The following is an 18,918-nucleotide window of genomic DNA, read 5'->3' on the forward strand; positions in this document are numbered from 1 at the left end:
TGGAAAGAACAAGTAAGAACATTGACCTATTTTGGCCAAGAAGTGAAAATTACAGAGTGTAATATAATGTATAGAAAGCTAAAACTGACCTCAGCTTCTAAGAAAGCGGCGTACATGTGGCATTTAAAGCCACATGCACGGCGTACCCGCTATTTCTGGTTGTATAGACCTAGACAGTAGTGAAACCACAAGAGAGAGGAGAGAGAAATCAGCCCATGATCATGTAGGATGCACACACACACACACACACACACACACACACACATATCCACACTGTGAGTGGAGCCCACCAGTCAGAAAAAGGTGGACATTATCCAAACTAAAAAAAGCTTGGATGAAAAAACATTAGATCTTACAAAAACCACAGAGACATCCCTAAAAGAAAATAAAAAAATAATCCAGACCGTTTTTCAGTAAAAGGCTCAAAGCAGATGTTTCATGTATTACAGAGTCGAAGGGAATATGCATCTAGGACAGGATATAGATATTTATACTTTCACTCAACAGTTACAGGTGAAAAAATAAACTCTCTTTGTAACAAATTTGACTGAATTTTTATATGTTTTTGCAGTTTGTTTTAATCCTGCACCTCTTCCTTTTTCCTTTAGGGCGTTTTAGAAATAAAAAGTTCAAATACAGGTTATTAAAAAAGTGTAACAATGCTCCTGTAATTTGTTTTTCCACCTTATTCGTCATGTGACAGGAAGCTGCTGGCCTACAGTGACCTATCAGGTTAACACACATATTCCCTTACACACTACCTGCATTATTTAACATTTCACAAGTTAGAAAGAACACTCCTGGATTAGCGTCCCTATTGAGAAGAGTTCAGCTCAGCAGACAGTGTAACCACTAGTGGATGTGGCACTGTAGTCGAAGGAGGGGATTTTTTATTTGTGAGGGAACATTTTTGACACTCATGCATCACTCCAGATGTTCGCCGCAGCCACTAAGAACTTTGTGAAGCAGGTTGGAGACACGGGGAGGTTGATCCCCGTCCCGAGCCTGAGCGAGGCCGATCGATACCAACCTCTCAGCCTCGTCACCAAGAAGAGGAAGAGGCATTTCTGGAAGAAAACCAAATGCGCCTCCACCGCTTTCTCACTGAAAGACATCCTGGTAGGCGAGAAGGAGATCACTGCAGGTACGGTGATGAGAATCTGAGGATTTGTGAGGAGAGATGATGCTGGATGTGAAAGTTTAAGAGCTGAGTGTCCTAAATGAACTGTGACTGCATTAAGATGTTTAGACCATAGCTTCATTTGTAGGCCAAGAAACTCCACATATCTAAAGTTAGATGTATATTCTTGCCTGCCAAAATATCAGAACAATCTTATTTAAACAAGAAAAGACTTTGAGCCATATGTCATCTACAATACATCTAAAATATGGCCCAAATCTGAAAATATCACATCTGATTTGTGCTGTTCACACACTGTCATGAAAAAAACTAAATCAGATGTTTGCCTTTAGCCTGCAGTGTAAACGTAGCCAGCATGTTGGAGGTAGAACTGACACTAGCAAATCTTTGAACAGAAAGTTAGAAATGTCATTTATCAAGTAAGAAAACTACCAAAAACTCTCTGATTCATGCTTTTTAAATGTAAAGATTTGCTGCCTTTCTGTGTTTTACACCACTGAAAAATGGATACCAAACACGAGCTATGAAGACATTAACTTGAGCTCTAGAAACAAACACTAGTCGATTTATTGAGAAAATTAGCTAAACATTAACCAGTGAAGAAAACAATCTGTAGTTTCTTCCCTTTACAGGCAAGAGTGTCAACATGAATACTTAAATTTCAGTATATATAAATACTGCTCCACTGAATATCCATCTTTTATATATATATATATGTATATACAGGAGTGTCATCCTATCAGCTCCTCAACTATGAAGACAAATCAGACGTATCCCTCAACGGTCGACTGGGGAACCACATCATCAACGACGTGGGGTTCAACATCAGCGGGTCCGACTCCGTGGCCGTCAAAGCCTCGTTTGGTATCGTGACCAAACACGAGCTGGAGGTGCCAACGTTACTGCGAGAGCTCAACTCCAGGTGTCAACACTTATTACAGTCTGGCTTTAATATACTGTTAGCACTCTTATCTTTATCAGCATCATCATCATCATCATATCACTTTTAGACTGATTAAAGTGCCATGTAGGTGATATTTTATTAATCATCAAGTTATATCATCTATTTTTTTGATTAAATATTTATCTTTTTGAAAGGAGAGATCTAAAAACTACCACAAAAGTTTTTTATTATGAGTTTTGTACAATAACAAAATGCAAATGTGACATTTTAGACATCTAGATTCAAGTTTTCTCCTCACAACAGCAACACATTGATGTCTGACCTCTGACCTTCTAGTGGCAGCAGTGGGTATGTGAGAAGAGGGTTTCCTTGTATGGATGAATAAATGATCATGTTATCTTACACCAGCACACATACTACGAGACAGGATCTTCATGCAACACAGAAAATAGACTGTCGATGATGTGTTGTTGGGCTTTAAATGAACGAAACAACAAATATGGAGGCGTTTAGAGGGTGCACACGGTACTGAGAATTCATTTTGTGATCTTTCAGGAAAGTGGACCTGGATCACTGCCTGGTTCGTCAGTCCAGAGAGAGCGGACGGAGCATCCTCTGTGTCGTGGTGGAGAGCATCCGCACCACACGCCAGTGCTCTCTGACGGTCCACGCCGGGATGAGAGGGACCACCATGAGGGTAAAGAAACCCAAATCAATGTAGAACTCTGGCAATACTACATTCATATACATGACTATCCTGACCAACTCATGCTTATTACAGCTGCAGTGCAATCAGGGTGACGCCAATTCATCCCACGTTGTTCCACATGTACTGATTTAAAGTCAAGACCAGTTTCCTTTAAGCACACAGTTGTGAACGTTAATAGACTTAAGACTCAGCTGGCGTGTCTCCCCACAATCTGCCTCAAAATGCAGATTCTTCTCCAGACCGGACCAACTATTTCTCCATCACCTGACTCTGTAATCTAGATAACAGTCGACTATCTTTCCGCTCTGCTGCAGTTTCAAATCGACGACGGCAGAAACCCAAAAGGTCGAGACAAGGCCATCGTCATCCCGGCTCACACCACCATCGCCTTCAGCATCTGCGAGCTGTTCGTTCGACTTGACGGGCGGCTCGGTAGGAAATATACCTCCCTACATCACTCCCCATCACTCACCTATACTCTCAAAATATTTCCCAGTGACAGCAGCAGACTGGTGTCGTTGGGAGTGCATTGTTTGAAATGTGCTCTTAGAGAGTAAACATGCTCTTCTGAAGCATTAAAATGACTGAATTAAACTTTCAGTGCTGAAATTGAACCTTTAAATGAAAAACCTTTGACTGCCTCCAGTTTTAATCCACCACTAACAAAGCTGAGATGAAAGTCAATAGGACACTTAAAGGATTAGGAGTGTGTTATTTGTGGGAAATTGAAGGTTTGAATCCTTTCATAGTTAAAAGCTGTCTTCCACATTAAAGGCAGCAGGTGATTAAGCTGCGGTTAACACCTGAGGCTGTGCATCCTCATCTTATGTGTAGTACGTTACACTACAATCTCTCCACTATTAGACAGACAAACGGATGATTTATTTCTCTACAGTCGTGGTGTCATTAAATCTTATGAAATTAAAAAGTGAAAAGAAATGACTTGATACTGCTGAATTTTAAACTGGTATATAGTTTAATGCTTTAATAATTGCTAATAATGGAATACATGTGTAGTTCTACAAAGCCTGCATGCATTGTGATGTTTTAATAGTCTATTAATAACTCCTTAATTAACACTTTCTTTTAAGCATCTTAAAATATTGATTGTTTGCATGTGTGATGTTTTATGAGAGTTGCACTAAAAATGAGTTTTTCTTATTGTTACGTCTCTTGAATGTTTGAACTGATGCATGTGAAGAGTTTTACACTTTTTAAATTCATTTAGGCAACAGAAATGAAGATCAAACTAACATTTTTCTTCTTCTGTGTCAGATATTTGTGTGGCTCCAGAGTCTCAGGGGGGATTTGAGAGGGAGCAGATCAGGGAGCAGCTTGGCGGTTTCATCGGTCGCTTCTCCATGGGCCGACTGCGCCGCTTCCTGTCAGGGATCATCTACGGAAACCCCTTCAGAGCAGGTACAGTAACCATCTCCAAATATTCACACCTTACTGTCACCATTTCCTCTTATTCAACTCTTCCTGTGTAGATGACAGAACATTTGAAGAGCTCACCCACTCCGACACCTACATGGACGACATGGTGACCGACTACTACGAGAAAGCCGCCAGCATGACGGACGTGTCCACCACCTACCTGAGGGAAAGCTCCCACACTCGAGTCAACCTCCTCAAGCACAACATCCCCAAAGGCCCCTGCTCGCTGTGCGGCATGGGAAACCAGAAGCGGGAAACTGTTTACGGCTGTCTGGAGTGCTCAGCCGGGGGCCAAAAATATGTCCGGCTGCACGTGGTGCCCTGTTTCGACCTCTGGCACAAAACTCTGAGGTGAAAAAAGAGATAATGCAACAAGTGTAATTGTTTACTTTTTTTTGGATGTTTAATCTTGACGTTCTTTAAATAAATCCTATAAAAAAGTTGGACTTTGTGTGTCCTTTAAGTACTAAACTTGGTGGTGTGTAATATACAGTTGCATTTTCAGTTTACCTTTGGCTTCAGCCCATTTCCACACGTGTGCTGTGTACACAGTGTAGCTGCCAGATGCTGAATTATTCAGCACAGAGTATTAGATGTAAGCGGGCAGGAGGGATCGTGTGAAGGCCACTGAGGCAGCAACTGGAAAGGACGGCCTGGTTTTGCTCAGATCCAAGTGTGTCACTTATTCTGAGCAGTGCCTTTTGTTTTCAGTAGGTGTAGTGTTTGCATATATCAGCTGAAATTGTAAACAAATACTCTTTCCATGTGCATTATGGAAGCGTGTGAATCTTAGTCACGATATCTCTCTAAAGACACTTTAAAGACATCATCATGTTCACCTGTGACACACTAAGATAGTGTAACAAGAGCTCAGGTACAGGAGAAGCATTAAGTCAAGGGTGAGGCAGCATCTAAAGTTTTCTAATGTAGGTTAATGTTAGACACCATAAGCTGCCAGACCACAACTGCAGCAACAAAACCTTTATGTGTGTAGATTTAAGAAGCTACATGTCGCTACAATGAAAAATTACACTAGCTAAAGATGATGAAAAACATCTTTTCAGCCTTATTACTCTGCAAGACTCCATTTTTTTTATAAAAAGTGTGAAAATCCTCTGTTATATTTAAAGTCTGCACCTGCAAGCATGAATCAGGCTTATTAATATGTACATTTTGTGTTTTTGTTGGTTTTATGTCATTTGAAGTACACCTTTTTTCTTTTCTTTTTTTTTTTTAAACAAAAGTAAGACTGAATGCTCCTGAAAAGGTCAAATGGTGAAACCACAAAAGTAATATTTCATCCACCTACAGTGTATTTAAGTGTACTTATACAAATAATAACTTCATTTTAAAACATCAAATGAATAGAAACAAATTTGAAATATTTCTACATTAAGCATTGTGTCAATATTGAGCAGGACTTATCCTAAAAACAACCATTTTTTCTAAATAAGTTTTTGCAAATTATGTAAAATGTGTTTGTTTTTTTAATCCACATTTTAGTTCACATTTATTTTCCTGTGTTTAATCAAATTTTCGCACGTCATTGATCCATAAATAAAGATTAATATGCTTTTAATATTCAGTCGTTTACCCTCCTCACCACCAGGGGGCGCGGTGATTTTTGGGTGCAGCTCAACTGAAGCCGGATGTGTGAAGTGTCAACAAAATGCAAACACGTGTGGTGTCGCTGCAGCAGAGGAGGAAGAAGAAGCATGTGTAATATTAATATTTACTCTCGGACTGTATAAATAATAAGACACTGGACACATACATGAAGTTTAAGGAATATAATTACAAACATGAAGTTTTCTTATCGGGTAAGTCCGTGATATGTAGATAATATATGAAAGCGAACTCAAACCAAACTTCATTCAAAAAAGTGCTCATTTTTAGACTGACATTTTACATGAGTGAGGTATAAACTGTGTAGCTTTATTAGAAGTTAATGTTTATAAAGGTTGAGCATTCACACTGTACTCGTGTAAATCATGTGACTGTCTTAATTGTATCGTTTTTAAATGAGCTTTTCTCTATTTTCCACTACAATAACTCACGTTTTACAGTTTAAGTTGAGTTAATTGATGTTTTAATTAATCCCAACTCAAGCAGGACATGTTACTGCTCTGTAATCTGATATAAATGGGTTTATTTGTTAATATCTGCCTGTAAACTGTGTTGTATTGTGTTGCTGTTGAACTGCATTTTTTTCTGTAGTTTTGTGTTAAATTAACTCCTCAGACAGGAGTGATACAAGTGATTTAAAAACGAATAGAAAAAGCAAAATTATTATTATTTGATGCAGTCCAAACGCAGGTTTATATGTTTATTTATTTTAATTTATTTAACAATTAAAACAGATTAACAACACTGTTAAAGATGGTATTTAAAAGGGAAACTGGCACCAACACAGCATTTCTCTTCCACTGTCAAAAGTTGTTGAATTCATGTATTAAACTTTAATTTCTCGAAGGTTTAGTGCAGGATTAGATGTAACAAGTATACATGACAATAACTGGGATTTACAGGAGCCTTGTGATTATTTTGCATGTTGTATCACATTACAAAGAAGAGAGTTGTCATTGCTGTGCAGCAGACTGTAGGAAATGAAGTGATGACAATAAATAAAGTATAAAATCTCTCTCTTTCTGTCTCTCTCTCTCTTTGTATTGTAGTTTTCCAATCTGCTCGGAGCAGTCTATCGTCAGGGGAATCTGAATTTTTCCAAAGATGGCAACACTGTGATCAGTCCAGTTGGAAACAGAGTCTCTGTCTTCGACCTGAAAAAGTAAGTCAGTCTTAAATAAAGTTTTTCCAGGCCTGGATTAACACAGTGTGGTGCCCAAGGAAGACCACACTCCTGCCACGCCACACATAAAGAAGAGACATTTACTATGTCTATAAAGACTATAGACTTCATAAGAATAACAAATGCCTTCTTATCACATTTTTCATTTTTTTGATATAAAGCAGATCAGATGCTTTCATGTTGGTGTATAAATGTTGTAGCAGCACGGAAACCTGTGTGTGTAAACAGATTAAGGTGAAAGCAAAGGTTGACATTCATTAAAAATAAAAACCAAAGCTGGACTAAAGCCGTTTCTTCTCTGTCTCCTAGCAACACATCTGAGACGTTGCCACTCTCCACGACAAAGAACATAACATGTGTGGGTCTCTCTCCTGACGGGAATCTGGCAATCTTGGTGGATGAAGGTGAGAAATTACACTTGACTGAACTAGATGATTTGTCTGGTGATATCACAACAAAAACCGAAACGTGTGTGTTCCTGTTATTGTCGTACAGATGGCGCAGCGCTGCTGGTCAGTCTCATCACCCGAGCCATCCTCCATCATTTCCACTTTCACAAACCTGTCAGCAGCATCCGCTTCTCTCCTGACGGCAGGTAAGAGAGTCTGAGGGAGCTTTACGTGAAGAATTATGAAAAGAAAAGATCAAGAAATGAAACAGTTTCAGGTTTGATTTTATAGATGTATGAGGAGATTTTTTTAATCAGTAAAAACTGAATGAAATGTGTTTAATTGATGCAGAAAAGTGCAGAAAATATTAAAAATGTTTGCACTCTGAAGATGAATTCAAGCACAGATGTTTCATTTCTCCCTTTTATCTTTATCCATGCTTTTTGGTATCAGACACAACTTGCATTCTATAGTAAGTTCAATCTGCTTTTAAGAAAAACCCTACCAGCAGCATAAAGATATAAATTATGGGGTTTTGTTAAATCTGTCATTTTTACTCCCTGCTTACAGTTGTGACCACCTGTGCTGCTATCTTATATTCCATTTTCCTGCATCTGTTTTAATGTTTCAGTATCTTTGTGACTCTTCCAGATGCTTTTAATTCACGGTTATTCTACTCTGACTTTCCCCCTCTTCAGGAAGTTTATTGTCACAAAGGAGAACGTAGCGTTGATGTACCACGCACCTGGCAAGCAGCGGGAGTTTAACGCCTTCGTGTTGGACAAGAGCTACTACGGACCTTATGATGAGACCACCTGCATCGACTGGACGGACGACTCCAAGTGAGTCAAAGTTAAAAGATTTACGTGACACCAAAGTAGAAGAAGCCTGCGACTGATCAGATGAATTCTTTTCCTTCAGGTGTTTTGCGGTGGGCAGCAAAGACATGTCAACGTGGGTGTTTGGTGCAGAGCGCTGGGCCAACCTCATCTACTACTCGCTGGGGGGACACAAGGACCTGATCGTGGGCTGTTTCTTTGAGAAGGACAGTCTGGATGTGAGTTTTAATAAATACGACTCTGCTCACAAAATGAAATCCACATCATCGTCACAACCTGTTTAATCCTGTGTCTCCAGCTGTACACGGTGAGCCAGGACGGGACGCTGTGCGTGTGGGAGAGCGACACCGAACCGGAGGGCCTCGTTCTGAAGAAGAGCAGCGACAAACCCAAACCCCAGAGACAAAGAGAGGAAGAGGAGGATGATGAGGAGGAGGAGAGGATAGAGGGACAGGAGGGAGAAGTCATCAGAGGGAAAGCTGAAGCTCCCAAAGAGAAGGAGGTTAAAAACGTTCGATACAAGCAGAGGAGCAAGTAAGAAGTTTCTCTCTTTTTGTGGCTGATTTTGTTAATAAAATCTCTTTTTCTCTGTTTAAAAATTTGAAGTAAATCCAGACCTGTTAGTTATTATTTGATGGTGAAATGTGCTTTCTAGTTAAAAGACACAGCAGCTATGTTTAAATATGGATGAACTTATAATAATCTCCTTAAGAACAATATAATATGGGTTAAATTGTACCAAACTATGTGATTTACTTAATAATGTGTAACTTGGTTGCTAGGAAACGCCTATATTTGCACTCCAATCAAAAGCAATTAACTATTTTAAACAGATTGAAGCTGCATGACTGACAGAAATGTGCAGTTTTATTAAACTAATATAACAGACATTTTAATTTCCTCTTCAGTCTAGATGTTGTGGATGCTGGCAGTTGTATTATCTATTACAACCCATCACATTTACTTAGATCTGTATCTTTAATATATTTCAGTTCAGTTTCTGTATTTTTTGCGAGTAAAGTTCTTTCTATCAAACCTTCCACTCCTCTCTCCGAGCCACTGTCGTTCTTCACATTGTGATACATTGAGTGGCATTCATCCCCCTCTCTCTGTTAGGCAGCTGGCTTCACAAAGTGCAGGTTAATTTGTCCCTTGGCTGCTCTAAAACTGTCATAGCAGCCTCGGCATGTATAATAAAAACCAGTGCGTCCCGTACCACTGAGCCAGCACCTCCACAACCGTCTCCCCAACAAGATAACAAGCTGCAGGGTGAAGATCAGCTGCCTCTACAAGTTGCAGCTCACCTGTATTTTCTTCGCTCTCTGCTCTTGTAGACACTTCTTCAACAAGGAGGGAGATTTTAACAACTTGACAGCGGCCGCGTACCACAAACCGACGCACATCCTGGTCACAGGTTTTGCATCTGGAATCTTCCACCTGCACGAACTTCCAGAGTTCAACCTTATTCACTCCCTGAGGTGAGAGAAAAAAGCTGATTTACACGCATCACGTTTTCTCTCGTTTGAATTTTAATACTCTAGCCGACTATTTGATCGTTTCTGCTTCCAGTATTTCGGACCAGAGAATCGCTTCGGTTTCTATAAACTGCTCTGGAGACTGGATTGGATTCGGCTGCTCAGGTGAGAAATCTTTTCTTCTTTTGTTGTCGCTTCTTTTTAAAATATTTTGCCCATTTAGGATATTCAAATTGCTCGGATTTAGTTTAATACTTTAATATATAAGTGTTTCATTGTTGTGGGATATTTGTGTGTTTCAGGGATGGGTCAGCTGCTGGTGTGGGAGTGGCAGAGCGAGTCGTACGTCTTCAAGCAGCAGGGACACTTTAACAACATGGCCTCGCTGGCTTACTCACCTGACGGACAATACATCGTCACAGGAGGCGACGATGGCAAAGTGAGCGCTCCGCATCTTCCGAATGCAACGTTTTACTTAATTTATATGCAGCTGTGGAAAGCAGGGTGACATTATATGACTTTACACATGTATCCACACTGTTTTGTTGTTGTTAAAAGCTCTCATTATATGTATGTGGAATATTGAAAGCTGGGAAAGGAAAAGTTAGTCTGTTGGAAAGCTAAAATGGGGAAAAAACTCCAGGACCAGGATTCATGTAAAAGTGTCACAAAATCTAAATAAGTGACTTTATTTGTAGCGTCTTTGAATCTATAAGTGTTTGTCTTGCCTTATGACAGTCAGAGTTATGTATTTTTTGCATGTACACTGACGTCACAGATAATTCTCCAGGCTTTGATTTGCTTTCATTGTATTACATATTTTTTAAAATGACGTCACCGTGTTTCATTTCCGCAGGTCAAAGTGTGGAACACCAACAGCGGCCTTTGCTTCGTCACCTTCACGGAGCACACCAGCAGCATCACCAACGTCACCTTCACCTCCAGCGGCTTCGTCATCGTCAGCGCTTCTCTGGACGGGACGGTCCGAGCCTTCGACCTGCACAGGTGAGCTTCACAGTGAAGCCTTCAAACATGGATAGAGATGGAGAATGAGCATGAGGATGTACTATGTGATTCTGTAAATTAGTAGTGTATGTGTGAAGGTAATTGTGTGTGTGTGTGTGTGTGTGTGTGTGTGTGTGTGTGTGTGTGTGTGTGTGTGTGTGTGTGTGTGTGTGTGTGTGTGTGTGTGTGTTCATTACAGATACCGAAACTTCAGGACGTTCACATCGCCTCGGCCTGCGCAGTTCTCTTCCCTGGCAGTAGATGTCAGTGGAGAGCTGGTGAGCGCCGGAGCCCAGGATTCATTTGAGGTCTTTCTCTGGTCCATGCAGACAGGCAGGCTGCTGGAGGTAGGCACATAATCACTTTATCTTTCAGGGACATAATAAAAAAAAAAGCATGCTTTAAGTGTTAATATGTATGTACTTTCTCTCTGTGGGTGATAGATCCTTGGAGGCCACGAGGGTCCCGTCAGCTGCCTGTGTTTCAGTCCAGTCCAGTCCATCCTGGCCAGCGCCTCGTGGGATCGCACCGTCCGGCTTTGGGACATGTTGGACAGCTGGCAGGTCAAAGAAACACTTCCCCTAACCTCTGATGGTAAGTAATGATTGGTTGAAGCACAAATGACGCTGTAAAGATTTTTTTTCTCAGGTTTTGTTCATCATTCTTGTGCATATGTAGAAAAGTATTATTAAGCTATTCAGAATAATGTGGCGTAACTGCTTACACTCTTCTTTTCCATGTTTTCTCAGGCCTGTCAGTGACTTACCGGCCTGACGGTCAAGAGTTGGCCGTGGCCACTCTGAACGGTGAGATCTCTTTCTGGGACCCACACACGGCCACGCAAACCGGCTCGGTGGCCGGACGCCACGACCTGCAGATGGGCCGCAAAGAGACCGATAAAGTCACAGCTAAGCAGTCTGCCAAGGGCAAGTAAGTGGACAAGATCACACCCTCAGTCTGTAGTTCCTCTTGTCCAAACCGTAGCAGAACAGCTTCATTTGTAGGGTTTATGATTCAGGTTCATGTGTCATCTTTGCTGTTTCTCAGGTCCTTCACGTCGCTGTGCTACTCTGCGGACGGGGAGTCTATATTGGCAGGAGGCCAGTCCAAGTTTGTCTGCATCTACAACGTCAAGGAGCAGATGCTCATGAAGAAGTTTGAGATCTCTTGCAACCTTTCCTTCGATGCCATGGAGGTACGGCCTCACATTCAGCTCAGCTTTTAGCACATCTTTTTACTGCTGTCATATGTAGAAAGTACTATTTTCTTGGCTCATCCTGGCAAAAAGAAAGTAATTAAAAAAGATCCTTCAAGTCATTTTTACATGACTGTGCTCCTGTTTTGGCTTCAGGAGTTCCTGGACAGACGGAAGATGACAGAGTTTGGCAGCCTGGCGCTGGTGGATGACGGAGCTGGAGACGGAGACAGCGTCAACATCAGCCTACCTGGAGTCAGGAAAGGTGCGAAGCTTCCTTCAACAGTCAGACCAGTTTTCATAAAGAATCATTATTATTCTTTTTTTTTACCTAGCAGCAAGTCGTTGCTTAAAGTCTTCAGATCGTATACCCTCAATATAATGGATAATACATCACTTATCTCTCTTTGCTATTTTCTCTCTTTCTCTTTTAAAGGTGATATGAGTTCCCGACACTTCAAGCCAGAGATCAGAGTCAGCTCACTGCGGTTCTCCCCTACTGGTAGGTAACACAATTAGGTTGCATTTTCTCCCCCACATGCAGAGAAGATGGCATCACCATCTTCTCTCATCACCTTTACATGTTGATTGAGCAAAAACAGTCCAAATATTTAAATTCTTGACCTGGTCACCTCTCAAACTTCTAGTTACTATCGTTCATACGATAAAACATAATGAGCACTGACAAAATCTTCAAAGGTGGCCTAAAAATTAAGTTGGAAAGTTTAGATGACAATTAATCTCAGGCATCAGCTGGTTAATAAAGCCGTCCCCTCTTCCTTCTCTCAGGTCGTAGCTGGTCCGCCACCACCACCGAGGGCCTGCTGGTCTACTCCCTTGACGGGTCTCTGGTCTTTGATCCCTACGACCTCGACATGGACGTGACGCCGGCCAGCATACACAAGCAGCTGCGGCTCCAGGAATGGACGTCGGCCATCGTCCTGGCGTTCCGGCTCAACGAAAAAGCGTTCAAGCAGGAAGTGCTGGAAACGGTGCCGCACGATCAGAGTGAGTGACCATCTTCCCCCCGCAACACAGCGCCTCCTGGTGTCGGTAGTGTGTTGATGAATGTAAAATAATGTTAGTTTGTATTTGAATTGATTACATTGTGAAGCTGAAAATCCTCGTATAATATGGATTGCGTGTGTGTTTTCCAGTCCGAGTGGTTTGTGGCTCTCTTCCGGACATCTACGTGGAGAAGTTGCTGGGCTTTGTGGCGGCGTGCTTGGAGAAGTCGGGTCACCTGCAGTTCTACATGACCTGGGCCCAGAGCCTGCTCATGCTGCACGGACAGAAACTCAAAAACAGGCTAGTTTCCTGTCCTTTATTCGCTATTATTCATCTGTTTATTCCTTTATTCGCTCTTATTCATCTGTTTTAAATGTATAATGTGGCACAAGGTCTGCATGTTGGATGTGAGACTTTAAATGCATTTCTCTGACTCTTCCCTGATGATGTTTGCAGGTCAGGAGCCATACTGCCCACTCTGCAGGCGCTGCAGAAGAGCATCCAGAGACACTTTGACAATATGTCCAAACTGTAAGTGACAACATTTTTTTGCCTTTGCAAAAACTCATTTAAAAAAAATCTTTTAAACATTTTCATCACTTATATTTTTTGTGCAATGGTCTCAATTTGTTTGGAATAAAAACTAATTAAAAGACAATCAACTAACTATAAAGCACTTTGAACTATACTAGCCTGTATGAAAGCTGCTATATAAATAAAGTTTGATTGATTGATTGAAATGCTGAGTCATTTATTTTTTACATGTGTGTTTACTCTGTTCAGGTGTGACTTTAACATGTACAACATTCGCTATGCCGTGGCCCTGTCCAAGCAGAGGGGCATGAAGAGAGCAGCTGAGGACGATGTTAAGGAGGAGGATGATGAAGAGGAAGAGGAGCTGTCTGAGGAGATGAGCGAGGCCTCTGTGGAGGATGCAGAGATGATATTGTAGTTCTGACCTCATTCTAACAACGTAAAAACAAATGGAGAAGAATAATGTTGGACTGTTATATCAAATTGATTATGTTTGTAAACTGTGTTTTTTATTAAATTCATGTGTAAATGTGTAAGTTTTATGTTTTCTTTGGTATGTTTTCAGTTTGGTTAAAGATCTTGCTCAGTAAAGACGTGTGATTTAACTTATTTTGGCTGAATAGACTTTATGTAGACATGTACTGATTGATTGATACCTCCCTGACTCTCCAAATGTTTAGACCTCAGGTAATTGCCATCACACCTTAATCAACAATAGAAACTGAACAGCTGTGTGATGTACATGAAATCTGATTAAAGTGTTTAAAATAGTCTAATAGATACAGTTGAAGCTTGTTCTCCTTTTCAAGTAACCAAGTGGTCAGAATCTGTCAGCACAAAATGTCTTTTGATTATGTAATTTACTCCTCCAGGACAGCTGGGAGATGTAGTCCTTCGAGCATGTCCTACATTTGCCAAGGTTTCTCAAAAATATCTAAAAAAAAAAAAAAAAAGGAGGTGACAGCTTATTTGTCCTTCAAAGTATTTCAGGGGACACTGACTTTAAAAAACTACAACGTTAGTAGTTTAAGTTCAAACGCATAATAAGAAATTAAGATCTACTTTATGACAAAGAAGTAGGAGTTTTGAAGCTGCTCCGCCCCTGCATGTGATTTCTTAAGTGTCATAAGTGAAACTAAATTGTTCAAAGGAGCAGAGCAGGTGGATGATGGCTGACGTCTGAAGCAGGTGAGCGTTAATAAAACTGTATTATTTCACCATGAAAGTCACAGTCAGTTTCCTCTCTGAGGAGTGAAGAGCGGAGAAGAGTTAAATTAACTAGTGTGGATATAAAGAGAAGAAATAAAACGTGGATATAATTTATTTATGTTCTATTTCCGGGTTGTATCGAGCTGTTTCTCTGGTAGGCCTTTCTGGGGGCAAAACCAGGAAGTTGTCATTTTCGAAATTGTTAAACCGTAATAATTTCTTGTAAATTCAGTCTATTTGTTAACAATATAGGCAGCAACCGAGTTATTTTGTCGCAATTCATAATACCAATTTTATTTCACGTTTCATTTTATTCTAACATTTTGTTTCTTTTTAGCATGACACTGAACTCTTTAACGAATGAGTCTTGATTGAAATTGCAGTTTACGCCTCTCACTAGAGACTAAACATGAAGGAGAAATTCAAATGAGAAAAGTTGTGTTATACTGCAAGTCCCGGTGTTATATCAAACTCTGCTCCCCGTCTAAAGGGCGAGGGTAGGGCGCGTTCACAAAAAGCTCGTCCCCGAGATGCTGTGCTCGTACCACTGTGGAGCGCGCTGAGACTCAAACTGACTTTTTAAAGCAAGTTTTATTTGTAGAATATCATATTGTAAAAAAGAAAAGCAAATTTGACAACCAATCACTTAACATTTGGAAATGGGCTAACATGAGCTGTTTTTAATTCATTTTGATGTCTTTATTAACACAACCAATTTGTTTTAGCCTATTTCTGTCAATACACAGGCCTACTGATATTTTTGAGAGAGTTTCCATTTTGAATATTGTAGACTTTAGAGGATATGCGTGCTCATTCACATAAGTGATTTTATATATTCTGTTGTCCACTTTAGTTCAGCTACTTGCTGTAAACTATATCTGTTGTTTTTCTGTCTCAACTAAGTAGGCCTACATTTTCCCCACAATTTACTGAGAAATTATATATATTTAAAAAAAAAAAAAAGGTTAAATAATGACCACATGTCTTTAGGTTTTATGTTTGTCTTAAAAACACTTTCATTAACAGCTGAGAGTGTTACTGTCAGATACAGTTTTTTCTATGTTCAACATGAAAGGAAGCTCACAAGTATTACATAGTTTGATACAACACTGGGTAATTACATGGTAATGACAGGAGGTTAACTGTAAAATGTACTTTAATTTAGCCTATTAAATTCAAAAGATATCCTCCTGAACATGTTTATGACTCACACACATGTCGACAGGCTGTTGTGATTTCTTGTAGGTGACAGTACTGGAACTGAAAGTGTTCAACAGAGCAGTAAAAGTAAAAACTGACATCTGACGCAGGGTGAGTGTTAATAAAACATTATTATTTCACCATGAAAGTCTCAGTTAGTTTCCTCTCTGAGGACTGTAGAGTGGAAAAGAGTTAAGTGAACTTCTGTGGATATAAAGAGAGGAAATAAAACAGGGAGATACTAACTTGTTTGGGTGTTTTCTCTTGTTGCTGTGGTTCTTGAACAGACTTGTTTCTCTTGAATCTTGCTTTCTAATCTCACAGTCAGTGTTTCTGGTTTATCTCTCAGACTGACTGAAGTCCACAAGATGAGTGCTTGGGTTGAGGAAGAGGAGGAGGACAGAGAAGAGCATCCTGTGTCCAACTTCCTGTCTATGAAGAGTGACCAGGACAACAATCACCCTCCAGACTTCAGTAATGAACCTGAACCCTCAAACACAAAGTAAGAGAGCTGCTGGCTTACTGGATTGGGGATAAAATAATTCAATCATGCAGCTCTTCTAGACTTTCCAAATATTTGATATCTAAAATTTAACACACAGTCCAATCACTTGTCTCATCTTCCCCTCAGTGTCTGTTACAGCTGTCAGTCATTTAGAAGAGCTGTGATGTAATCTGTGACTTATTATCTGAGGCAGTTTGTGTATGTAGAGCTGCTTCAATGATTTTGTCATCAGTGAATTTATCAAAGATTCACATGATATGAATAAAGCATCTTGGTGGTTTTACAGAGGTCAGACTGACTACAGACAGAGAGCAGAGTATCCAGCATCAGACTGTCTGTCTATGAAGAGTAACTGGTCCAATCGTCATCCTCCAAACTTCAGTAATGAACCTGAACCCTCAGACACAAAGTAAGAGACTGTTTCTGCTGTAAACTGATTGACTAATGACTAAACGTATTGCTGCATTAATATTTCACTTATGTACTATTGTGTACAGGGAACAGGAAGTGAAGCCAAAATATCCCATAGTTTATAAAATGTGTGCACAATTTTCAATAAGTCATCTCCAGCAGCACATACTGCACACAGGAGATAATATTTTACCTATTTATACAGCGTCTGATTATCCTGATATGTCCTCCAGTAGTGCTACTGCTGCTGCTTTGTCTGACACAAAGTGTGAGGACTCAGTCATCACTGCTTGCAACTTTATATAATATATATATAAAGTTACTTTTTATTTTACCAACATCGTCCCCGCAGTTACTGTTACAGCTGTCAGTCATTTAGAAAAGTTTTTATCTAATACGACTTATTGTTTGAAGCAGTTTGTGTATGTAGAGCTGCTTCAATGTTGTTATCAGAGAATTTATCAAAGATTCACATGATATGAATAAAAACATCTTGGTGGTTTTACAGACGTCAGACTGACTACAGACAGAGAGCAGAGTATCCAGCATCAGACTGTGTGTCTATGAAGAGTGACTGGTCCAATCGTCATCCTCCAAACTTCAGTAATGAACCTGAACCCTCAGACACAAAGTAAGAGACTGTTTCTGCTGTAAACTGATTGACTAATAACTAAATGTATTGCTGCATTAATGATCCACTTGTGTAGCATCACCTACTCCATAGAGCCTCAAACACAAGGACATGTTGTAACAAAGTTTATTTAATGTTCATGAAATTGTGTGTAATGACAGCGTTCATCATTATGGACAATCATTTTGTTCCACAGTACCATAAGTCAGCCATTTTGAATTTTGTGTCAGTTTTTATTTTACTAACAAATGTTTGAGGCTGTAAAGATGCACAAAAACATTAGAAACTTTGCACCTACGTCCAAATGAGTCATTATTTTAATGTCATATTTAATCTTTTGTAGGTGACATTTTAAGATCTTTGTGATGCAAAATTGCAAAGCTTTTGAGTTTGACTTACTGTTACAGCTGTCAGTCATTTAGAAGAGCTGTGATCTAATCTGTGAATTATTATCTGCAGCAGTTTGTGTATTTAGAGCTCCTTCAATGATTTTGTCATCAGTGAATTTATCAAAGATTCACATGATATGAATAAAAACATCTTGGTGGTTTTATAGACGTCAGACAAGGCGAAGAAAGAGAGCAGAGTATCCAGCATCAGACTGTGTGTCTATGAAGAGTGACTGGTCCAATCTTCAGCCTCCAGACTTCAGTAATGAACCTGAACCCTCAGACACAAAGTAAGAGACTGTTTCTGCTGTAAACTGATTGACTAATAACTAAATGTATTGCTGCATTAATGATCCACTTGTGTAGCATCACCTACTCCATAGAGCCTCAAACACAAGGACATGTTGGAATAAATTTGCTTAGATGATGAAATTTACAGTGTGTGGTCTACACATGATGTAAAACACCATTAGCCATGATTAAGGCTGCTCTCTTGTTACACATAGTGAACACTGTAATCCAGTATGAACATGATGGAGGTGGTAGCTTCCCTGCTAGGACTATGTGCTGGATGTGTTGAAGCAGAACCTGCTGCAGGTGATTGATCAGAATCACACTGATGTCTTCAGTTTGAAGTCTTTATTTTCACCACCACATCCACAGTCTTATAACAGTCTGATGACTCAGTGGTTCTGTATTAATGAACATAAACTTAACAAATATCAAATATTAGTAAGATATAACAAACACCTGTAAATGTTGTGGTCTACATTACTTCCTTATGTCAGAATGATAAATAAACAGCATCAACAGCAGTTAAACGTGGTTATGAATTAAACAGCATATCTGATGCTGAAACAGTATTTTCTCTTTTAAGAGTGGATTAATGTCCATCAGTGATGCCACATTGCCCTCTACTGGCCAGTAGTGCACATGACCTGCAGTTACACACGTGGCTGAACCAGCCTGCTGCTCAGTGTGTGATGTGAACACCTCATTACTTAACAAATAGCTGGACAGTCCACTATTGTGTCTATATACAGCCAACATTAGTCTTCTTAAAGTTAACATTTAATGCTGGTAAGTTACAGCCAATAACTGAATGTGTACACACATTTCCAATAAGTG

General features: G+C 39.9%; 3 protein-coding genes across 4 annotated transcripts in view; all 3 read left to right on the forward strand.

Moving 5' to 3' along the window:
* The first annotated feature begins 933 nt into the window (after window positions 1-933).
* On the forward strand, window positions 934-4,546 carry pjvk (pejvakin). 2 transcript variants are annotated; one of them, XM_062414552.1, is made up of 6 exons: window positions 934-1,144; window positions 1,868-2,063; window positions 2,601-2,742; window positions 3,069-3,186; window positions 4,030-4,173; window positions 4,245-4,546. In XM_062414552.1, exons 1-6 carry the CDS (start codon window positions 934-936, stop codon window positions 4,544-4,546), a joined length of 1,113 nt encoding a protein of 370 aa, XP_062270536.1. The 2 variants fall into 2 exon arrangements, with proteins under 2 accessions (XP_062270536.1, XP_062270537.1); XM_062414553.1 differs by lacking the exon at window positions 4,030-4,173.
* A 1,329-nt stretch (window positions 4,547-5,875) lies between these two features.
* On the forward strand, window positions 5,876-13,975 carry pwp2h (PWP2 small subunit processome component). The gene is made up of 21 exons (XM_062414531.1): window positions 5,876-6,011; window positions 6,867-6,979; window positions 7,310-7,404; window positions 7,496-7,595; window positions 8,088-8,231; window positions 8,311-8,446; window positions 8,527-8,762; window positions 9,563-9,706; window positions 9,798-9,868; window positions 10,006-10,142; window positions 10,560-10,708; window positions 10,908-11,055; window positions 11,152-11,302; window positions 11,458-11,638; window positions 11,756-11,903; window positions 12,060-12,168; window positions 12,340-12,405; window positions 12,693-12,911; window positions 13,061-13,211; window positions 13,368-13,442; window positions 13,695-13,975. Exons 1-21 carry the CDS (start codon window positions 5,994-5,996, stop codon window positions 13,861-13,863), a joined length of 2,760 nt encoding a protein of 919 aa, XP_062270515.1. The 5' UTR covers window positions 5,876-5,993; the 3' UTR covers window positions 13,864-13,975.
* A 625-nt stretch (window positions 13,976-14,600) lies between these two features.
* The window catches only part of LOC133976332 (NACHT, LRR and PYD domains-containing protein 12-like), a 30,726-nt gene continuing 26,408 nt past the window's right edge, over window positions 14,601-18,918 (forward strand). Inside the window, exons 1-5 of the mRNA XM_062414517.1 lie at window positions 14,601-14,633; window positions 16,204-16,356; window positions 16,646-16,768; window positions 17,279-17,401; window positions 17,958-18,080. Of these exons, the coding sequence (XP_062270501.1) occupies window positions 16,223-16,356; window positions 16,646-16,768; window positions 17,279-17,401; window positions 17,958-18,080 (503 nt within the window). The 5' untranslated portion in view covers window positions 14,601-14,633; window positions 16,204-16,222. The remainder of the gene's footprint in view (window positions 14,634-16,203; window positions 16,357-16,645; window positions 16,769-17,278; window positions 17,402-17,957; window positions 18,081-18,918) is intronic.

The sequence above is a fragment of the Scomber scombrus genome, chromosome 24 (genome assembly GCF_963691925.1).
Source record: "Scomber scombrus chromosome 24, fScoSco1.1, whole genome shotgun sequence".
NCBI classification, from domain to species: Eukaryota; Metazoa; Chordata; class Actinopteri; order Scombriformes; family Scombridae; genus Scomber; species Scomber scombrus.

Excerpts from the sequence above, each read along its gene's own strand:
- pwp2h (XM_062414531.1), top strand. Across the intron at positions 11,639-11,755 it reads AAGCAGTCTGCCAAGGGCAA|GTCCTTCACGTCGCTGTGCT; the intron begins GTAAGTGGACAA and ends GCTGTTTCTCAG. Across the intron at positions 11,904-12,059 it reads TTTCCTTCGATGCCATGGAG|GAGTTCCTGGACAGACGGAA; the intron begins GTACGGCCTCAC and ends TTTTGGCTTCAG.
- pjvk (XM_062414552.1), top strand. The coding sequence starts at position 934 with ATGTTCGCCGCAGCCACTAAGAACTTTGTGAAGCAGGTTGGAGACACG. Across the intron at positions 1,145-1,867 it reads CGAGAAGGAGATCACTGCAG|GAGTGTCATCCTATCAGCTC; the intron begins GTACGGTGATGA and ends ATGTATATACAG. Across the intron at positions 2,743-3,068 it reads TGAGAGGGACCACCATGAGG|TTTCAAATCGACGACGGCAG; the intron begins GTAAAGAAACCC and ends GCTCTGCTGCAG.